This window comes from Prenolepis imparis, unplaced genomic scaffold (assembly GCF_030444845.1).
Source record: "Prenolepis imparis isolate NDT839.2.m4 unplaced genomic scaffold, iyPreImpa1.0 SCAF_2, whole genome shotgun sequence".
Lineage (NCBI taxonomy): Eukaryota > Metazoa > Arthropoda > Insecta > Hymenoptera > Formicidae > Prenolepis > Prenolepis imparis.
Window position 1 is genome coordinate 24,172,407 of NW_028141160.1, and position 19,790 is coordinate 24,192,196.

At 31.0% G+C, this 19,790-nt stretch overlaps 1 protein-coding gene across 2 annotated transcripts; it reads right to left on the reverse strand.

Moving 5' to 3' along the window:
- Nucleotides 1-43: 43 nt before the first annotated feature.
- Nucleotides 44-19,790, reverse strand: LOC145933126 (sodium-independent sulfate anion transporter). 2 transcript variants are annotated; one of them, XM_083032629.1, is made up of 11 exons: nucleotides 19,604-19,790; nucleotides 7,846-8,170; nucleotides 4,519-4,754; nucleotides 4,043-4,244; nucleotides 3,265-3,485; nucleotides 2,295-2,640; nucleotides 1,723-2,025; nucleotides 1,262-1,407; nucleotides 714-884; nucleotides 433-586; nucleotides 44-364 (listed from the first exon to the last, which is right to left on the reverse strand). In XM_083032629.1, exons 2-11 carry the CDS (start codon nucleotides 8,030-8,032, stop codon nucleotides 324-326), a joined length of 2,007 nt encoding a protein of 668 aa, XP_082888755.1. In that variant the 5' UTR covers nucleotides 8,033-8,170; nucleotides 19,604-19,790; the 3' UTR covers nucleotides 44-323. The 2 variants fall into 2 exon arrangements, with proteins under 2 accessions (XP_082888755.1, XP_082888754.1); XM_083032628.1 differs by lacking the exon at nucleotides 19,604-19,790 and adding an exon at nucleotides 13,422-13,839.

Sequence of the window (19,790 nt, forward strand, 5' to 3'; positions counted from 1 at the left end):
TTATAATTTAACTTTCTTGAGACTAAAACATCATACAAAAATTTTATTTTACTGTTAATTTGTTCTTTTTTATTCGTATAAAAGCATTATTTATTCCTTATATAAATTGTTTATTAGTTAACAGACTCTCTCCATCACTAGGTGTATATCTTCCTATCTAATTCAATTTAGAGTAACTTCGGGATATACAATATAATTTAAGCTCTCGCTATTTTCTGTAATGTTCATGATATTTTCATTATAATACTGACATTTATCAGAGATTTCCTTAAGAAAGGAAAAATATATCCATATCGTCTACATTTTTGTCTCTATATATGTATTTAATATCGATTGAGACTTTCTGTGGAATTATTTGTGTATTCTGCAATAAAAATATGCAATATTTAGAAATAAAAAATGTAAAAGAATCTTAAATAACAACAGATTTACCTTTAAGGCAGTCGTTGAGTTCGAGTTCGCTAGAACTACATGTGAGCCCTGAAGGTTTCACACCTTTAAAGATCTCGATAACGCTCGGCTTTAAGTTATGAAAGATTAAAGGCTGACCCCGCTTAGCAAAATCCTCTATTAAAGTTTTAATACCCTGTAAAAGGAAAAGTTGCGATGATGGAGAGATGATACAACATTTGATTAATATGTAGCGTGTCAAAGTATAAGAGTATAATTAGAGTTTTATTATTTATTTATTCTTCCAAGATCTCTATTCGTACCTTTGCAGCGGTGAAATCGGCTGCTTGAATATGCGTGGAATCTATTACAACGGGCATGGCGGTTCCCTCTCGCAATCCTTGCTTACTAATGACGGCTCGCACGTATTCGACACTCGGAAACACCAGACTTCGATCTGGAGTTATGACAAGATATTCACAGCCACTAATACTCTGAAACAAAAGGAAAAAAGATAATGCATTAATGTACTAAGATTTCGTTGTAATTACGATTACGTCTCGAGATATTTTCTTTGAATTTTTTTTCAAATTATTTTTTAATTGAAAATACACAATGTATGATGTAAAGAAAATTTAGTATAAACATAACATATATATGAAATCTAATAAATATATAAAATAACATAAATGTAAAAAATATAAAATAATATGTTTCTAGAATCCACACATAAATTGATATAATTTGAATTGACAATAAGATGAGAAAATTTTAAGAAACATTTTCCAATTTACAAACATTTTGTATTATAACATTTGTAATAAGAAAATACTTTATATGTTATAACATTTACATGGCGTTATAAACTCACTGTAGCTTTATGAACTCGTAACGTCGGTCTAGCCGAGGCGTAAAGTAGGAACAGGAGATTTATACCGATGCCGATCACTATGCCCAATTCGAGTCGTATAAAGAGGCAACATAAGAACGTAGCCACGGCCGGTATGAGATCAATTTCTGAAAATAAAAGATGCAGTTCGTAAAAGAAAAAATAATGTTGAAAAATAATTGAAAACATTTTTATAACATTACAGTAAAAATAAAAGAGTCAATTGGAGATATAATGGCTTGAGAAATAAATTAATGATAAAAAATAGAATGCATTTTTTTTATCCATTTTGAAGTCTTTCAAGAAGTTTTTTATAATCGTTTCTTGTATATCATTGTATATATTTATTTTTTTTTGCAACTGCTTAAACTCCAATAGACTCTATTCCGTCTGTTGTAACTTCCGTTTCGTTTGTATCAGTTTTGTAAAAAAGGGAAGCGTACTTTTGCTTCGCCACATGGGCTTCACCACCTGAAACTCCATCATAAAGACGACCGCAGCGATAATGACGGCTGCGAGGGCGGCTTTCGGGATGTAGTACAGGTAAGGTGTGAGGAACTGCAACGATATGAGCACCAATAATCCGGTGTAGACTCCACCGAGAGTGGTCTTTACTCCAGACGAGTGGTTGACCGCGCCTCGGCTAAGGCCACCGCTCACAGGCATCGATGACACAAACGACGATATCACGTTGCACGCGCCTAGTGCCAGCATCTCTTGAGTCGCGTCTATCGACTTGCCCTCCGCTGTAATGACATACATTTAATTACACTTGAAGCATGCATTCAAATGCACATTTATTATTTAAAATTTTTAATGAATTTGTCGTTTCAATTCCAAAGTTATCCGGAATAAAATAGGTATATAAAAATAATTCTTCAGAAGATGTATAAGCACGTTGACATTTTATTGTCTTATATTTTTTTTTATCATAGTCATAGTTTTATTCCCATTTCGTAAACTTTGATTAATTATTGTTTAATAAGAAAAGTTTCATTCTTTAGCATTTTCTTACAGAATACTTTGGCGATGGAGATAGTTTCCAGCAGACTCAACATGGGGACGATCAGACAACCAGTGCCTAGAGAGGAAACCATGTCGATGAAGGTATAAGTTTCATTCCCGATCTGAGATTCAAAGGGTGGCAAACGAAATTCCGGCAATCCTTGTTTAACGTGACCCGTTAAAATCACGGGCGATTCTCCGTAATGTTTCTCGAGGAGCCAGCACATTACTGCACAGACGATCACTATGATGATGTTTCTGGCTGTGGAAATCAGCCAGAGCATCTTTGTTATGACTTGTTGAAGCTGCGATGGTACTTTGGTATTTTTTGATATTGTCGGCCAGTCCTTAACCTTCTGTCAATACATGAAAAGTAATATATCGCCTTTGAATTTTTTTTGCTATTAGAATATAAAAAGCAAAAATATTCCAAAGGAACGTTTCCATCACTAAAATATTTTAAAAGTAAATAATTTTCATTGACACGCGTGATTAGTAAAATTATAAGGTAATAAAATATTTTTTTTATGATTAACTTGTTGATTTGAATTATAATTATTGTCATTTACATATTATATTATAATAATTATCTAAATATACACATATTGCGAATTATATAGAGTTGCTGAAATATATTTAACTATTTAAAAATTAAATTAAAATCAAACAAATAATAAAAACACATAATCTAAAAAACAGAAATTTAAATTTGTTTAATTTTTGAGTATAAATAAAAAAAAAATTAAAATTTCTCTATATTTAACTGATTTGTTTCTAAGAACGCAATTGAAAAAAAATTAGAATCAGTTAAATTTTGTGTAATTTTAATTGAATAAGCTTACGCATAAATAAGCTGTAATAAATATGTGTGTAATAAATATATAATCGAAAGAGAATTGCTCGATTATATCGTATCTCTGGACTGTTCGAGGACCATTAAAACAACAAGTAGTGCAATTTAAGTAGTGTCGAGCTCTTACTCGGAGAAGCAGAAGAATGATTATGCAGACAATTCCCAGTGCGGTGTCCCAACGTCTCGTCTCGCTGATGTGTTCGAAGATACTTTGCCAGACTTGCACGAATTCAGTGCCAGTAACTTTAAGCCCGAGAATATCTTTCACCTGGCTGGTAGCGATGATGATCGATGCCGCCGATGTAAAACCCACGGATACCGGTCCCGATATAAAGTCCAGTAAGAATCCTAATTCACACATGGAATCGTGTATAAAAGGAAAGAGAATAAAAATTATCTAAAAGAGAGACATAAGAGATCTATCTATTAAAAAAAAATATATACTAAATATAAAAATATATAAGAAAAACAAAATAATAAAAAAGTATATATTTATATTTAAAATTAAAATACAATTGAATATATGTTTATATTGTAAAATCATTGGGGAAATTATTTTCTATTATTATGAAATTTTCTCTTCACATTTATTTTAATGGCACATGTGCAAAATGAATGTGTTGCGGCTCTGTCTTTCATTCATTTTCTCATTCCGGTGTGGTTACATGATTATTACAAATGTGAATATAATGTGAGAGAATATCGTAGGAAGAACATTACTTTACGAGCGGTCAGATGATTCAAAATATACAGTAATTTCCTATATACAGATATTTAACTGTGTATATTTCTGAATGAAAATTTCTATTACCTAAAAATTAAATACAAATATTATTTATGAATGGCGCTACGTTAATTAGGATGCAATCGCGAATTGCATGAATCTTGTTTCTTTGCAATGTTACCTAAATGCAAAATGCCCATTAGTAGAGAAATGCAACCCGAAACGAAACACAGTAGTACGGCGAAATCGGGTCCTAGATGGGCCTTTTGTAATGTCTCCCTCGTGAGAATTGCGGCGATCGCGGTTGGTCCCACGGGTACATCCTTCCAAGATCCGAAAATTGTGTAGACGAAACAAGCCATGAAGGACGAGTAGAGTCCATACTATATAATCCAGAACAACATTATACATTTTTTCTCTCTTTATCGTCATCAACTTTATGGACTATTGATTCATTGCGGCAATCTTTGTCGTTTTAATCTATGGAAATTAAATTCTTGACAACTTTTATAGTTTATAATTTAAATAGAATTTTTTTACAAACATTACAACTTATTTTTTCAGATTTAAAAAATCTCTATATATATGTATAAAAAATAGGAAAAACAAATCGATTACACTGATAAACATTTCAATGGGTATTATTTCTGGCCTTACCTGCAACGGAAGTCCGGCAACGTTAGCGTACGCTATAGCTTGTGGTATGACGGTGAGGCCTACGGTAATTCCGGCCACTAGATCGCTCACTACGTATTCTTTTCGATAATTTGGTAACCACGCTAGGATTGGTATTCTCTTAAACAGCAGTTTTTTCCTACAAGATCTTCTCACTCGTCGATAGAGCCACCCTCTTCCGGAGGTACACAGGACATTCTTATTGGAATTTTGCGGTACTGAAAAATATAACGAAAGTATCGATGTACAAGGAGCTCTAAATAATATGTGCGCTACAATAGCAAAAATATGTTCATAGAGAAATTTCTCGAGAGTTAAATTCTTTTAGATTTAAAAATTTTAATTTAGATTTTGATCTTCTGAATGTAGTTATACCTTTTGTTTTTTCGTGAATTTGTCAAAGTTATAGAATTTAATAATTTTATATGTTTCACAATTAGCTTAATCACGTTTTCCATTAATATAAAATTTGTTGAAATAAATGAGAGATTTAAAAAATGTGATATTATTGCGCAGAAAATAATCATTTAGAGATCGACGTTTAGATACAAAAATAATAATAATAATAATAATAATAATATATCTTTTTATATTTATTAGCGTTGCTTCGTGATATTATTCGCGTTCTTAGCGAAAGAAGGAGAAATACCTGAGAATGCAAAAGATGCCAAGGCAAATTATTATTCGACGTACCGAAATTATTACGTTTCGAAATTATTACTTATTATTCTGCAGCATATCGGGTGTCTGTGATTAATTAACATTCATTTTGACAAACATGTCACGTTTGTTGGGCAAGTGACGAATGCTTTTTTAAAATAAGAAAGTGTATACCACGCGTTCGAGATAAACAAAATTAAAAAATTTTTATAATTGAAAAATTAATATTATATTTATACTGATATTATATTAATATTATATTTATATTTATATTGAAAAATTAATATTATAATGAGCAGTTTAAAATCACTTTTATGCGTAAAATCGCTTTTTATTTCAGAGTTTTTAATAAAATTATTAGAATTTAATTTCTGGAACGTCAAATATTCTCATATAAAGATGTAGTTGAAATGTAAAACACAGCATACAAAAAAAATATATAAATAAGTTTAAAATTTAAAATATCTTTTCTCAAAATATTTCTTTCTTGTAAAATTTTTGTATTTCACAAGATCACGTAATTATAATTATCAATTATAAAGAATTGCAATATTATATATTTTGCAAATATTGTTAAAAATATAGTTCAAAGTATAGTTCAAAGCAAAGATTTAAAAAATAATATCCTACATTAAAAAAAGATTTCTTCCCAACACAGCCACGTTATTATAACACTAAAACGGAAGTTAGAACAATAAATATAATTAACGCGATTTTAATCAGGATCACGACAACAACCGTGTATAATTCGCGTCGCATCTTCAAAAACGCGCGTCACGCACGAAGTTCAAGGTCTACGTTAATACCTACTTCCATGTTATCACCAGACACACCTGAGCGAGGTGCCAATTTCCGTGAATTCATGATTTCCGGCGCGAAAAAGAGTTACATCTGTCTATCTATCATGCGATCCCCTACACCAGAGTTTACGTAAATACATACGTGGCGTTTTATCGACACGTATTTTTGATCAACATTATCATAAAGTGTCATGCAGAGTATAATAAGGTACTATTTCACTCATTGTCAGTAGAGTGTACGATGAACCTTAATGAACCGCGAATAATACGATCTGCGAGTCTATAAACGTAACAGTGCGTTACGATGTTACGCTAATTAATTACGCTAATTAACAATTAAATTGCAACAATCGCGTCAATTTATATTTTGTTATCTTGATCTTGAATTTCATCGCGTCTGCTATTACTATATTAATCGAAATAATAAAAAAAATCAGATATTTTTTTGTAGTAAATCATCATATATTTATATTCGATTAAAATCTGTTTTGTACGTAATAAGAGTGTCGAAAAATAAACGTGCCATCTAGCATTTCACAGCTTCTTGATTTTATTTATGAATATGTCAATGTTAATTATTTTGCGATGCGAATATTCGCGAACGATCATATGGACGACATATTTATAAAATATAAAATATTGATATAAATCGACGATTTATAAGAAAGAAAATATATAGAGTAGGAGATAATGATTTATATTGCGCTCATAAAACTCTCCATATTCTATAATAGAATGCTTTTTGCAAAATAATTATTACACTTTGAAATATTCATTTCTTGCTTAACAATCGACTTACTGACTTCCGAAAGTATAAAAACATCAATGCGTAAACGATATGTCAGAGCCTTATATATAGAGATATTTGCAGAAATTCTCATGTAAACAGCAATATTTTTGTCGCTACATCTTTCACATTTAACGGCCTCATTATTAAATAAATGAATTTGTTTTGAGTATTTCAATTATAAGTAAGATTTCATAGATTTTTTATGTAAAATTGTTATCGCGGCTACATTCGACTATAATATATATTGTATTATTTATCGTATTATTGTATTATTTATCATCTAAAAAAACTTGTACATATATTATTTAAACATATTTCGCTACGTGTTGTATCTATTTAAGAAAATTATTAGGAAAAACTACCGCAATATTATACGCGTACATAAACGTATATGTGCAATACGGAAAGTCGATCCTGAATCCTGATAAACGTAATGCACCTTGAAGCAATTTTTTCAGTTATAAATATCGTAAAGCGCGTTAAAACGACAGTTTAACCGTGAAAGTGAAGGTCGATGTACGGTGGACCGTACATTTTTTTGCAAACAATTTTTGTCGAAGTTTCCGCCGCTGTTCCCGACTGCATGACACAAGCATTGAATCACACATTATTTTCTCTTCTCTACTCTCTCTCGCGCGTGCATTGAACGCCGACGAAATTTTTGTACCAGACGCATACTTGCAATTTCACACAGTTAAGTTTCTATATGTGAAAAGCATATCGTGATTTAGGACAAAATTGCACAGTTACAATCGTATGCGATACATTTTTTTAAAAAGTAAAAGTAAGTCTGATTGGGATACATTAAAGATTAGAACATCCCTTGCTGTCTTTTAAATGTCACATTTTTCAATTTTGAGACGCTCTTCCTCTTGAACGCGAAAATATATCTATATAACTATATATCTATTTTTTTAGATCAGCATCTCGCATTCTTTGTAGAATTTTTAAAAATATTCTTTCAAAATAGGTGCGTCAGAAAATTATTAGAGTTGGTTCCGTTCAGAAAATGCGTAAAAAAAATTAAGATATAATAATAGAAAATGAAAACTCTCTCACCTTCGAGATTAACAATTTTTGCATCTTTGGTGATAGCATGAGCACCGCCGGGATTACCGTTCAGAGCACTCGGTTCGTTATTGTTGGCGCGAAGAATATCGTCGAGCGCGTTACTGCTGAAGCCGGTCAATGTTACCTCCCTGCGGTTCTCCATATCGTACTCCTCGTTGACGTTGTACTTGGACATGACGCGGTTGCCTGAGATCGACAAGATCGATCAAGCGTGGAATTCGGAAGAGACGCCGCATAAACCGACGTGAAGCTGGACGTGTCTGCTTTTCAGGTGGACTCCATTCTGTCGAGAGCTCTCGTTCACGCGGCGACTCTGAAACGAACAAACGAGCGCGTTAATTTAGATTATCGCTGCTACTGTATACTCTTTTTATATATAGTTATTTTTATTTCATTTACATTTTCCGCGTTCGCTGATAATGATTCTTGTAATTTTGATTTTTTGATCTTGGATATTGTCCAGCAACGTGTTGTACACAGTTAAAATACTGTATACATATACATATTAATAGGATTAATGATGCGTGCATCTGTGCATATAGATGCACGCATCATTAATCCTATTAATATGTATGTATTTTATTTGTGAAATTTAATCGATATTTATCATTATAATTATCTATGTGCAATTTTGAATAGACAATTCATGCTTCATTTGATGTATTTGACAATTGTTGGAGATAGTTAAAATATAGGACACCGAAATGTACTTGATAAACATTTATTCAACAAAGATTTGCGCACTGTTTACCGTGCTAGGCTCTTAATTAGCCCATTACTATTTATTTGTGATATAAATCCTGTAGTTTGACTGGATCGTCGTTTTATGTCACTTCATGGAGACCAGCATTTATGCATTTGGTACCATTTTTTCTTTTCTGGAGTGGTATTCCGGTACGAGGTAAATTTTTAAGCAAACTTAACAAAAAACTTAAAATTTTGGAAAAAACAATGTAAAATGATTGCTCTGCACTGTGAAATAAAAAGTCTAAGCAGCATTCTAGCTACAAGTCGATACTATGTAACACTGTGGTCACACAATGTATGAACTGTGTTCCTGAAAAACACCCCTTATATATACTCTCAGCTACTTTTTCACTCGGGATTATTTGCTCAGGCAATTTCCTTTATTAACGGCTACTATTATATTTGCTTAAGCACAGAGGATTTCTTTACCACTGTAAAACGCACAATTTTCCAAGAATTAGCAATTTCATATATAAATAATTATATCTTTTTCTATATTTACATATAATTAAATGGTATTTTTACATTTATGTGTTTTGATATATGATCTTGACAATAAAAATAATCTTACAAACATATAGCTAATCATTTCTTTTAATAACGTACATAATTGAATAAAAGTATGCGGTAGATTATTTCTTGTTGAAAATTTCTCTTTCTCTCTGGCGCAAAAAAAAAAAAATAAATAAATAAAACTTCGCACACCGCGTGTTTTCCTTTCAACGAGGTAAATGTGCATGAGTATACATATTGCGCTTACAATTGCTCGTGTAAACATAGATTTCTCAGATGGATGGCAAAAACGTGGCAAAGTGCAGTATAATTGATGGAATTTTGCAATCAGCTTTGCGAAAACACTTGTAAAAGAGCGAATTTCGTTTTAATGGCGAATACGTGCGGTGCGAGTTGAGCAACAAAGTTAAAGAGAAAATCGTATATACACGCAGAACAATCATTATAAAAAAATCTCTTTTAAATAATTATGTATATAATTAAATCTAATCAAAGCATCAAGAGATATAATGATCGGTAGATATTACTCATTCGTGATTTCAAAAGCGAAAAAAATTATACGTTTAAAAAAAGATTGCATCTTGCCAGATACACAATTACAAAACGATATTCTGAGATAATTTTTGATCGATATACGTTTAAAATAACACAAGTAAAAGTTGTCACATGTCAAATCGAAGCTATTTCACGACTCACCGCTTATTCAAGCATCGAGCTCGTTACAAGGCGGAAGCGTGACGATACCGGAAACCGCTGTTTGATGATGATACGATGAATAACAAGTCAACGTGAAAAGACGAGCGTATTAAGAAAATTACTCGAATCACGTGTATATAATCTAATATCGTCCAGCCAAGTTTTACATACGAGAAATGCATACATATATAATATTTCTCGGAATCTCTCGAATACAATAATACGTATATTGTCTGCGGAAATTTACATACGGACTGGAATTGGTCTTGGCAAGATGTTTACGTAATTAATTTCGTATTGAAAAATACTCTGATTAGCCATGCCTTCCTCGTATCGAATAAACATCGTTCCCATTACTGTCTATCTACCGTATCGGATATAATGCGATATTATGTAAGACGATATCGAGCACATTACGATGGACGCTGTCATTTGAAAAAAATAAGTTCCATAATTTTTTTTATTTATTTTCTAGCGACTTTAACATTCGCACAATATATAATGCATTAAACGATACGAGAAATCCGTAGTGATTATTAGTTAAATTATTAGAATAAGATAGCCTTCGCACACATTCTATGAAATATATTTTAACTGTTGAAATGCGGTTTTTGGTGTCAAGTTCACATCTTTAAGACGTTACGCTCGTTTATTCCGTAATGATAGAAATATCGTAATTGTATACATCATACGTTCCTTTTTAAGTAACACGTAATAATCGAAAACATATACATATTATATATTGTATACTGTGTGTATAGGACGTATTTTATTTACTTAAATTTTTTATATATTTTATGTACTTTCGCGAAATAATTATAAATAAATAGAAACGATGTAGCATCTTTGGTTGTGTACTAAATTTAGATTTGATGTGAATTGCATCAAATTACGTTTCGATATCAGATCGTTACAACATTATTCATCAAGTTTTTCCTTGTATCAATTATTTTTATGCTTCCGCTTATCTTTTTACGTGAATATGAATATACAAATATTGTATTTTCTCAAATGACGTTACTCCAAACACATTTTTTAAGGAGTCATAAAGCACATTATCATAAAGCATTAGTTAAATGCGATGTTTGTAATGTTTCGCCACCAATGGTTTCGTTACTTTACATATTACGAATTTCAACTATCAAATTTCTTGATTTTGCAAAACTTTCTGCTACAGGTAATATAACATGAGACTATTTATGGCGAATGAACGTCCAGCGACGGTAAATCATATCATTATACTGAGTCAGATATCTCAAATTAATGATTTACTTTATTAATTAAATTACTTTATCTTAACTTAATTAGTTAGATCAAATAAAAATATATTTTTGATAGAGTAAATTTTTACTTTCTTCGTCTTCTCGTTTAACTTGTTGAAATATAATAAATATATACATATACACAATCACTCATTATGATTGTTAGTAAGAGCGAAATGCGAATTTATTCGCTTTTTAAGTACGGATATAGAAGCTTAAATATAGGAGATTATAAATTATATGTTATAGATACTTGTTCAAAATTATGTTTTTAATTTATTTAACTAAATACGTGTAATTTTTCGAACACAGCTTTAAGCGTTCGTCTAAAAGGGTGAAGAATTATTATACGTTTCCCCAATAAATTTTGTAACGCGAAAAATACGTCATGTACGGAGAGGGAGAAACGGAAGTTTTTACCATTAGGCTGTTCTTATCGCGCGGATTAATTGCGATTCATCGCTCAAGCATTTTGCACGTGATGAAAGAATGTCGCGGCGAATAGCTGTCCATGTTTTTAAATGGATCGTCAATGAATCACGGCCGCCTCGCATTAACCGAGGAATGAATAGTTCACCTGGGAATCCTTGAATGTCTTTGTGGCAAGCAGACGATTGTAATTTCCGAGCTTTACCGAGGAATACCGTTTCCCGACGCGCGTTATATCCATCCGACATTAAAACATCATACTAATGTCCAACTGACATTTACAAGACAAGCAATTCTTGAAACATTCGAGTAACATAATTAAACAATTCCTGCTAAACAATTTGAAACATTGTCATTTAATTGACGCTTCACGCGAGACGTGTCTATTTATAGTCATATTATATTGTTGATATCCGGAACGAAAGCCTAATCACAATTCTATACCGATAACTAACCATTTCACATGATTAGCAATCCTCATGTCGTATCATATGCCACATGCCATTATCATATAAATATAATTCAAACAACACAAATGTGTTAAAAAAGTATCATAAAACTTTAACAATTACTGAAAAATGTCTCAAAAAATTAAAAATTTTTTTAAATGTAAAAAATTTTCTAATTAAAAAATCTAGAGCTCTGTTTTTTAGGGTGTCTTCTTGTTGTCTCATATTTTTTTCTTGTTAGAACGTTGATTGAATTTCTGTATTTCTGTATTGTCCTTAGAATATTTTTGAAAGTGATATATTGAGAAATATGGCTAGGATAAAAATTAATATCACATACAAATTTTTCGTAAATGCCATTGCAACACGAGGAAGTGTACCGGAGGTCTATCAAAGTAGTTTTTACCTCCAATATCGTCAGACACCGTAACTGAAAAAAATATCACTTTGGTCAAGGTTTCCGTTTATAAACGATGTTGAGATCGACTAATACAAATTTACGACGTTTATGAAACTTATATAGAAGAATTTTACAATTTTAATTTTATATTCTTTGAAGAGAATGCGACGCATGTGAAGAATTAAACACAATAATGATTAAACGATAGATTTTATTTCTGCATATTTCAAGTAATTGTTTTAAAAGTATTTTTAATAAAAAAAAAAAAAATCGAAATTCAAGAATATAAAAACTTACAGAAAATCTAATAGAAAGAAAAAATTTAATAAAATTTGTTTCATACAATTCTTTATTTTAAACACTCGATGTCTTTTTCTGAAAAAAATCTGTTATTTCGAAAGCTCTATACATGTCTTGTGTATATTTTTGTACGTATCTAATTCGAGAATACGTTCTCGTCTTTTTTTGTCGCGATAAATTCGCGCAATTTGCCTGTTTCACTTCACAATCGTTGCAAAAGTAAAGTAAGTCTATATGCGAAAGTTTATTAGAAGGCCTATAATCCTACATAAAGGCGGACGATGCTTTCTCTGCCGTGATTTCAGCATTCAACGTGGCTGATCGGTATTCTTCTGTATAAATGTTCATATAATGACGTATGCAAACAATTTCTTTTGCTCTTCTCGCGAGTAAGTGTGCCGCAAAGTGTGTCGTCCAAATTCGTGATGACACGTGCCAATTTTGATCGCGCGCCCAACATTCTTAATATATATATGTGGAAAAAAAAACTATTAAATGAATATCATTTAAATATCCTCGACCGCGTTTGCTTTTTCATCATGCCTCGAGTATCAAGTATAAAATTATCTTTATTTCATATTATTTTTTTATTTATTACATCTTATTTATTTTATATTATTTCTTAGATTAAATTTTAAAATTTAAAATTTAAATATACTTGCTCGGTTAGAGAATGAACATCTCTCTTCTGTTGGATTATACACATTTACGGAAGTTGAAATTTATTATTTCTCATTTTAACATATTTAAGCATATCAGAGTACTCACCCCTAATTGTCTCCGTGATATTACGCGTGGCAAGAGTCAATTCTACGTATTTCCGAGTTCATTTCGACGTGCACGCCAAGCGTCCTCGAAGCGCGGAATGCGACGAACGAGGCGCACGTTTTACCGTTTGTTTTTCGCGAACCGCCTTCTCTTCCTCTTTGGCGAGCGATCAGCTGGTTGCTACCGAAACGCTCGCGCGCGACTGTCGCGCAAATATGCCGAAAAAGCGGAGGATGTTGGTTGCGATGTGTTTACGGGTGGTTGTTTTTGCGTCCGCGCGTTGCTCGCACGCGAGTCGGCGAGTCTCTCTCACCGGTACTCTCTCGGCTCGGTTCGGCGTTCGCAGTGTTCGCTCGCTCACCTCGTGTCGCGAATTTACTTTTGCGGTGTCGGATCGGGCGCATGTCGCGTGCTGCCCCGCCACGCGAGCCGTCGTGTTTCCTTGTTTCCGTCACGATGATGCCATCAGGATCTGGAGGAGGCGATCCTCCCGCACAAACATCTCGAGATACCATTCCTTCTCCTTCGCTATATACATATACGATCAAATTCTTTCCCGGCTCGGATCACGAGAGCGCTTCAGCGATATTGATAAGAACAGTTGGTGGATTTTCCAAGCTTAAAATTATTATGTACATATATGTGTATAATATATTAGCAAAATAATTATATAATTATTATTTAAATTAATAATTGAAATATATACATATAATTACATACTACATATATATACATATAAATATATATGTATATTAAAACTTAATGAGTAACCTTCTAATTAATGTATATAAATTATTTACACACTATAAATAATTTTAATTGGTAATTAATAATTATAATACTTTAAATGGCTGATAAAATTATTCAGCCGAAATCATATATATAGTTCAAATATTTCAAGAATATTGTTTTGATAAAGTTTCTGCATCTAATCAAAATCTGAAAAAAATCTTTATATACAGGGTGTCTTTGAACACTTTTTGTAAAGATTTATAAACAGAATAAAGAACATTAAATAACATTTATTTAAATTTATATTGTCTTACGAAAGCAACTTTAATATTCTATAATTTCGCGAAACTATTCGGATTCGGACATATGTTTATTAACATTTTCGACTTGTTTTCATGTGCTAAAACTGCTGCATCTGTTTTGGCACTGAGTTCAAAGACACCTTGCGTATATAGAATAATTTATTGTTTTCGTAAAATTTATATTGCAACTTTTTCCATTTATATTATTTTTCCATATTTGTAGACATATCGATTTTTCTACTCAATTATATATCTATCAGTACTTACGTATATATCTTTAACTATCCAAATTATTGCTTTTGGAGTCTCTTGACACTATATTCAGAACTTTGAAGGTAAAAATTACCGATTTTTATAAATCTTAGATCTCTGAAATGTAGCGGGAAAAATTACTCGCGGTGGGGACAAATAAAGAGTCCGCTATCGATATACATATGTATAATATCCTGCGCAAAGGGGATTTACCGGCGGATCAGTAATTATTGTTGCGCAAACAATTACAATGTAACTTGCACATTCTCGTGTGTATACAATGTGTATACGGTATTAATTCGCGTTTTATACACGTAAGTCGGATTCGTATAATAATAATGGCTTGCACCATTCTCGTTGATCATAATGCCTATTATGTATCCGATTACGTGGTATTGCACGTGGTGTTACATATGATAGTACTTGTTCGTATTATAATCGCGGGCGTGAACAAGCAAATAAAAAAGAAAGAAAATTCACGATTGGAAAATGTAAATTCCTCCCGTATCTACAATAATTTAGCGTTATCTTTGCGTTATTAAAGATGTACAGTTATTACGTACGTGGAGCAATTTTAATTTTTAATGTATCTTCGCGGAAGATTGTGTTTATTTATTATTCTTTTTCAATCGATCGAGTCTCTCCTGGTAATGCGAATGGTTAAGAATAAAATACAAAACCAGACTGCGAAAGAGTGCGAGAGAGATGTAATATCGTACCGAGAATTCATAATAACGCGCGTTATTAGCACTTGTAATCAGTGTCTGCGATGGAGTGTAGCGATCCTGAAAGTCAATCGGACTCGGTATAATTCCACTAGGGCGAAAAAAAAAAAAAGATACGCGTTAATCGATGAAACGATGAAGCGATAAAACAGTTGAGCATACATTTGCATATTTATAACGCGCAATCGGCGCAATCTATGTATGCGCGTGTCTTTTATCGATCCGATTTATATCTCATAATGTGATAAATATGTCTGTAAACTGAGAGTGATAGTATATATACGTGTTACATAAGAATTAAGTCATAAGGATTGAATTAAAATATCAATGAATTACAAATTAAATCATTATGTAACAAAAGTTATATGTATATATACATGTCAATTCATTAGTAATAGCGTACGCACGCTTTACATAAAACATAAATGATTACTACGTTATGTATAATAGACGTATAATTTTTGCAAATTGTTAGAAATGTGTCTTTTTTTGTAAATCTTTTCTAATCTATCTAATATACAAATAATAATATAAATAAATCCTCAAAGGTAATGGAAAACTACTTTAGTATTATAAATTGCAATTTTATGTAAATTTTGACACGTAATTTGATATTATCGTGATGATGTTATCGAAAAATGGATTTTGCTGTTAAGTATAATACTTTTGTCTTTGTGTTTCTCAGAAAATTGAAATTTCTTCTTAATTACACGCACGCGAGATGAAGAGCGATTGATTTAATTTGTACTTTTACATCCTGTACATAGACACATCTGTACACGCACACACGCACGCATCACGAGGTCGCGTACACATTTTTACATTTAAATTCTTTTATTTTTTTATCTTAAGAAAACTACGAGTTTGAAAAGTGCTTGATAATTTACTCCAATCGATGATAATTACACAAATAAAATATATTATCACGCTTCTTCAATGAGAAGAAAATTAAAAAATTTTTATTCAATTTTCATAAAAAAATCTCTTTCTCTCTCTTTTTCTCTCTTTAGAAAAGAATGCAACCATATAGAAAATTTTGCGTATTCCACCGACATATATATAGTTGATAATCATTGTTTACTAGCGACGACATTATATAATTTGGTGCTCGGCACACAATATTAGCGATAAGGAGCGCAGTCTTCCTCTATACTACTCTATAGTGACCGCAGAGATTTTTGCTGCGCTCACTATCTCGCGATTGTTTCCGTTCTCTCTTACATCACATCGTGCCTGTATATGTAAATATGTACGTTTACACCATATTTGCACAAACTCACACGTGCATCGCGAGAGGAATGTAATTATCGTAATGTAAGTCTAACCCAATAAAAGCATTTTGCATGATATCGCGCGTGCGCGTATTTATCATTCTATTTACGTGCGATTAATCAATCTAGATTAATTTCCGCGCTCAAACTAATGTGTATAATTAATTTATATAAATCATAATCGTAATCTATATTTAATATATGCTATCGGGAAAGGAGGTCTTCATTCTTTCCCCTCATTTCTACAGCGCAGCGTTATATTATACAATATTTCAAAAGCAGATTTTTTAAATTATTTTTTTCGCAAAAATTAGTAGTAATCATTATTTAGTAACTTTGATCAATTACTTATAATATATATATATATATATATATATATATATATATATATATATTGTTAGAATTAAATATATAATAACTATAAAAATTCTGTTCAAAGGTCTATTTAAAATTATATACATATATATAAATAATCTATTTTTTATTTATCTTTTATATTTTAATGCTTAAAATCGTCTTATTTTCGATTTATAAGCAGACTTATATTTAAATTTTCTTTAAGGAAAAATACATAGTTATTATTATATAAATTACAAAATTTATTAAAACGCTATTTAAGCTATTAAAACGTAATAAAGATAAAATAAAATAGTTTATGTACTTTTTTCTATCAAGATAATAAGCGTAATTAATTAATTGTTCACTATATATTATCAAACTGTGAAATTTGTTTATTAGATATTTATCGATCAATCAGGATAAAGCTCCTATTAACTGTTGCTTCAGATAAGATTTGAGTTTCAAATATTGAAACAGTCTCGAAAAATAACAGCTATACCTACGATTTGTAATAGTAAACACATTCAAGTCGTATCGCTCTCGATTGCATAAGCGTAAGCATTCAATTTTCAATAGAACATCGATGACACGCATTTGCGCATAAGAATGCATCTCGTTATAAAAAAAAAACCTTACATGCCATATTCGACGATATTTTATTTTTCGTTTGTTTGTCTCTCCGCAACAGAATAAAAAAAAGCATTTAAGATGAAGATGACAGTTGCGGTTGTGTCAATCAGCTTTTGAATTAAATGATTCGATTTGAGTTACAAAGCTATATTTGAGCAAACGCAAACTGCAAAATTATGCATTTAAATCCTAATCAAATGTATTAGTCGTGCTTTTGTATGTGTGTTTAAATCTTAATTAAAAAGTGTAATAAATTAAGACTGAAGAAAACACCAAAATATATAATTGGAGCAAATATACATATATTATTAAATTTATCATTATAGCAATATGTTCTTTCATTCATTTTTATTATCATTTATAGACTATTTAGAAATTTAGATTTAGATTGTAGGTATACGTTTACTTTGCTTAGGCATAAAATATATTTCATAATTTTGAATACGAAAAATGTTTGTAATTAAGTTATCTTGTAGTTAATTCAAATTAAATTATATTAAGGAAAAGTTTATTTTAGTTGATTAAAAAGTATAATGAGAATTAGTAGAATTGATAAATTTTATTATCAATTTATACATCTACTATCTATATAGAACTTGTTAATTTGAATTTATTAATTCCTCCAAAATAATTGAAAGGATAATGCAAGTCCGAAATTAATTGAAGGCTTCTTAGCTTCTCGAAAGGGGTAGAGATCGTTTTGTGACATCTTTTGTATATAAATAAATCTGTACTAATGCGCGAGAACAAGAAGAGAAGAGTATGTATCGATTCGTCTCACGTACGCGTACGTACGAACAAGTCGAATAATTGAATCTTGTTGCGAGGTGTTATCGCGAATGTATGTATGTATACAACGGAACTCGATCGTGTTACACAAATCGCATTACATTAATCGTGTGCCACTTGACGCGCGGCTTGTTCAGTCTTATCGATTATTTCAAAAAGTCGGTGAAAAACTTTTGTCTTTTTTTTGTATCAATTTTATCTTATATTATGTTCACATAATAAAGATAAAATCGTGCGATAATCCAGACATGATATCTCGTGATATTACGATTATATTATTTTATTATTTATAACATTTTATTATAATTAAATATCAGAGAGATATTGCAAATATGATAATAACGTAATAAGTATTGTCGTTGTTTTTATTTCTTATTGTTTTTTTTATCTTGTTTGATTAGATCTAAAGATTTAATTGAGATATAATCTATAATTTTTTAAATAAAACAATATTTTGAAGATGTATGTGTATGTATGTTGCTTTGAACTTATAATTAAAATTACTTCGACAATCTTTTTTATCTTTTTTCTCAACAATAAAAATAGTAATTCAATTTCGTATTAATTTTTAATATTTGTTGAATATTACTTTTTTATATAATGATATATAATAAAAATTATTATTTAAAATTTTTAAATAATATATTTCTAACGCACATAGTTCTGTAATCGGATTCATAGAAGAATCATATTTATCTCAATGTCTAAATTATTCAGTTTACCTGGAACACAAGCTGATCCATCGAGCAATGCAATTTCTTGCAAAAATGAGAAATTTATACAACAATTGTGCAATGCATACATCGTGTCGTATCTGATTAGAAAGCAATCCAACATGTGAACTTTATCTCAAATTACATTCCTTGCTTCAACCGTGCAATGTTTACAAAGTACTTTCTTTACGAATTAAAAAAGTAACAGCTTTAAAAAAGCTGGTTCTTTGTATTCATAGAATGGTCAACAAAGATTTTATTCTTGTTGTATTTTTTAATAAAAGTATGCACTAGTATTTTTTTACGCACACACACAGTATAATCTCATAATCTCATATTAAACGTTTACGTCAACTATTGGAAAAAAAAACACGTACGCCTTATAAATAAATATATAAATTGAATATAAATTAAATATAAATTACTTACTATATAATGTCTCTTAAGTGGCGTAATCAGCGGAAATTGTAATAGCATCTCGCCATCTTTGAATCGGCGTCAGACATTGTGGCGCGATGCCATGCACATTAGAATCTCCAAGATCGGCGACTCGCTCCCGGTGCATTCCTCACGAAACGACGGCGCATTCCTTCGGCTTTTCCGCTCGCGTTCAAAT

Bases quoted from the DNA above. Each gene is read 5' to 3' on its own strand.
- LOC145933126 (XM_083032629.1), bottom strand. From the start codon at position 8,032: ATGTCCAAGTACAACGTCAACGAGGAGTACGATATGGAGAACCGCAGG. The intron at 4,245-4,518 runs GTAAGGCCAGAA...TGGATTATATAG, and splicing joins TTGCCGGACTTCCGTTGCAG to TATGGACTCTACTCGTCCTT. The intron at 365-432 runs GTAAATCTGTTG...TTTTTATTGCAG, and splicing joins ACTCAACGACTGCCTTAAAG to AATACACAAATAATTCCACA.